Below are 1,469 nucleotides of genomic sequence, written 5' to 3' on the forward strand. Positions count from 1 at the left end.
CACAGGGGTTGGCAACAACAATCCCCCACCGCTGAGCCCTGGTGGCAGGGGGGAGTTTGGGCTTCTCCCAACAGCCCTTCCCGGCAGCTCATCCCGGAGCTAAACCAAAAGGGTGCTTTAAGGGGCAGGTGGGATACGGCCAAAAGGTGTTATTACAGGAATAATGGAGGTGGGGAAACGTGGGAGATGGTTTGGGATCCTCCCATGGCCAACAGGAAGGCTGAAGAACCCACAGAGGAGGGATGATTTCAAAGCCCCATCCACCCCAAGGCAGATGCTGATGCAGTTCAATTGGTGGCTGGTTTCTCCATAGGGATTCTCCATAGGGAATGAGCTCTGTGTAGGAGCTGCGATGGGAAGTGTAAAACCAGAAAGAGAAATAGAGGGAAGCTGCAAAAAGCTCATCAGAAAACATAGATTTTGATTCATTCCCCTCACACTGTGGGTGAACATTCAATCACCCAGAGGCTGCAGAACCCATGGCTCTGGGAAAGGCACATGTGGAGCTGCTTTCCTTGTAGCCCATACACTTTCCCACCCTGATACAGCACCGTGGTGCTGGGAAGGGCAGAGAAAAAGGCCCTCGGGCCCCTCTGGCCTGGGACATAGAGCGTTGGCTTCCCCCTTGGGCTCGAGATGCTGCTGCCCTGACAGCTCATCCTGCCCAGCACCAGCCCCGTGAACACAGCCAGGGTGCTGGGGGATTCCTGTAAAGGGGAAGGATGGTGCCTTCTCCTTTGCAGAAGAGTCCAGTCAGCAAGATTTGGGTAGAACAAGCACCTGGCAGCAGGGAGTGAACTATATAAAGCAAAGCCGGGCAGCTGCGGGGCCCCGAAAGCGAGCAGCGGCTTCCCCAGGTAAGCAGGGATGCGGGAACGCTGCTCCTCCCTTCCCTGCTCCAACCAGGGCAAGCAGGGAGCGAGGTCCGTGCCGGGAAAGCAGAAGAAGAGGAGAAGCTCCCCGAGACGCCAGCCCAGAGGCAGAGCAGCGGGGTGCAGCCCTCCAGGCCCCATCATTCCTCCTTTTCTTCCTTTCCCTTCAGTTTGCTTTTCCCACTCCTCCACCAGCCAATTCCCATCACTTCCCATCCCCTGCACAGCCTCGCCTCCTCATCTCCCCTCACCCCCAGAGGCGGGAGAGCATCTCTGCCCCCGGGTGAGGGGGAAGGACAAAGGAAAGTGGCCGATAGCTCAGGGAAATGGTTTGGTTTCCTCTCTCAGGGCTGTCAGAAAGATGAACTCGCTCCTCGCCTTCGCTGTGCTGGCTGCATGGGGTAAGTGTCCTCCCTCGCACCACGGTTCTCCGTGCTGTTTAGTCATGGAAATTAGGACCAGGCTGGTGATTTCCTGACCTTTTCCCATCACCAACCATGCAACAACCCTCCTGCACTGAGTCCTCTGCAGCACGTACTAGTCCTTAAAACATCACCAGCCCGGTACCAATCTGGTGGCTGGAGATGCTGTTGGGGG

At 56.8% G+C, this 1,469-nt stretch overlaps 1 protein-coding gene across 1 annotated transcript in view; it reads left to right on the forward strand.

Moving 5' to 3' along the window:
* The first annotated feature begins 1,233 nt into the window (after positions 1–1,233).
* Positions 1,234–1,469, forward strand: part of LOC104411520 (calcium-dependent phospholipase A2-like) — an 834-nt gene continuing 598 nt past the window's right edge. Inside the window, exon 1 of the mRNA XM_010021959.1 lies at positions 1,234–1,273. Coding sequence (XP_010020261.1) covers positions 1,234–1,273 — 40 coding nt within the window. The remainder of the gene's footprint in view (positions 1,274–1,469) is intronic.

This window comes from Nestor notabilis, unplaced genomic scaffold (genome assembly GCF_000696875.1).
Source record: "Nestor notabilis isolate BGI_N333 unplaced genomic scaffold, ASM69687v1 scaffold19119, whole genome shotgun sequence".
In the NCBI taxonomy this organism is placed as follows: Eukaryota; Metazoa; Chordata; class Aves; order Psittaciformes; family Psittacidae; genus Nestor; species Nestor notabilis.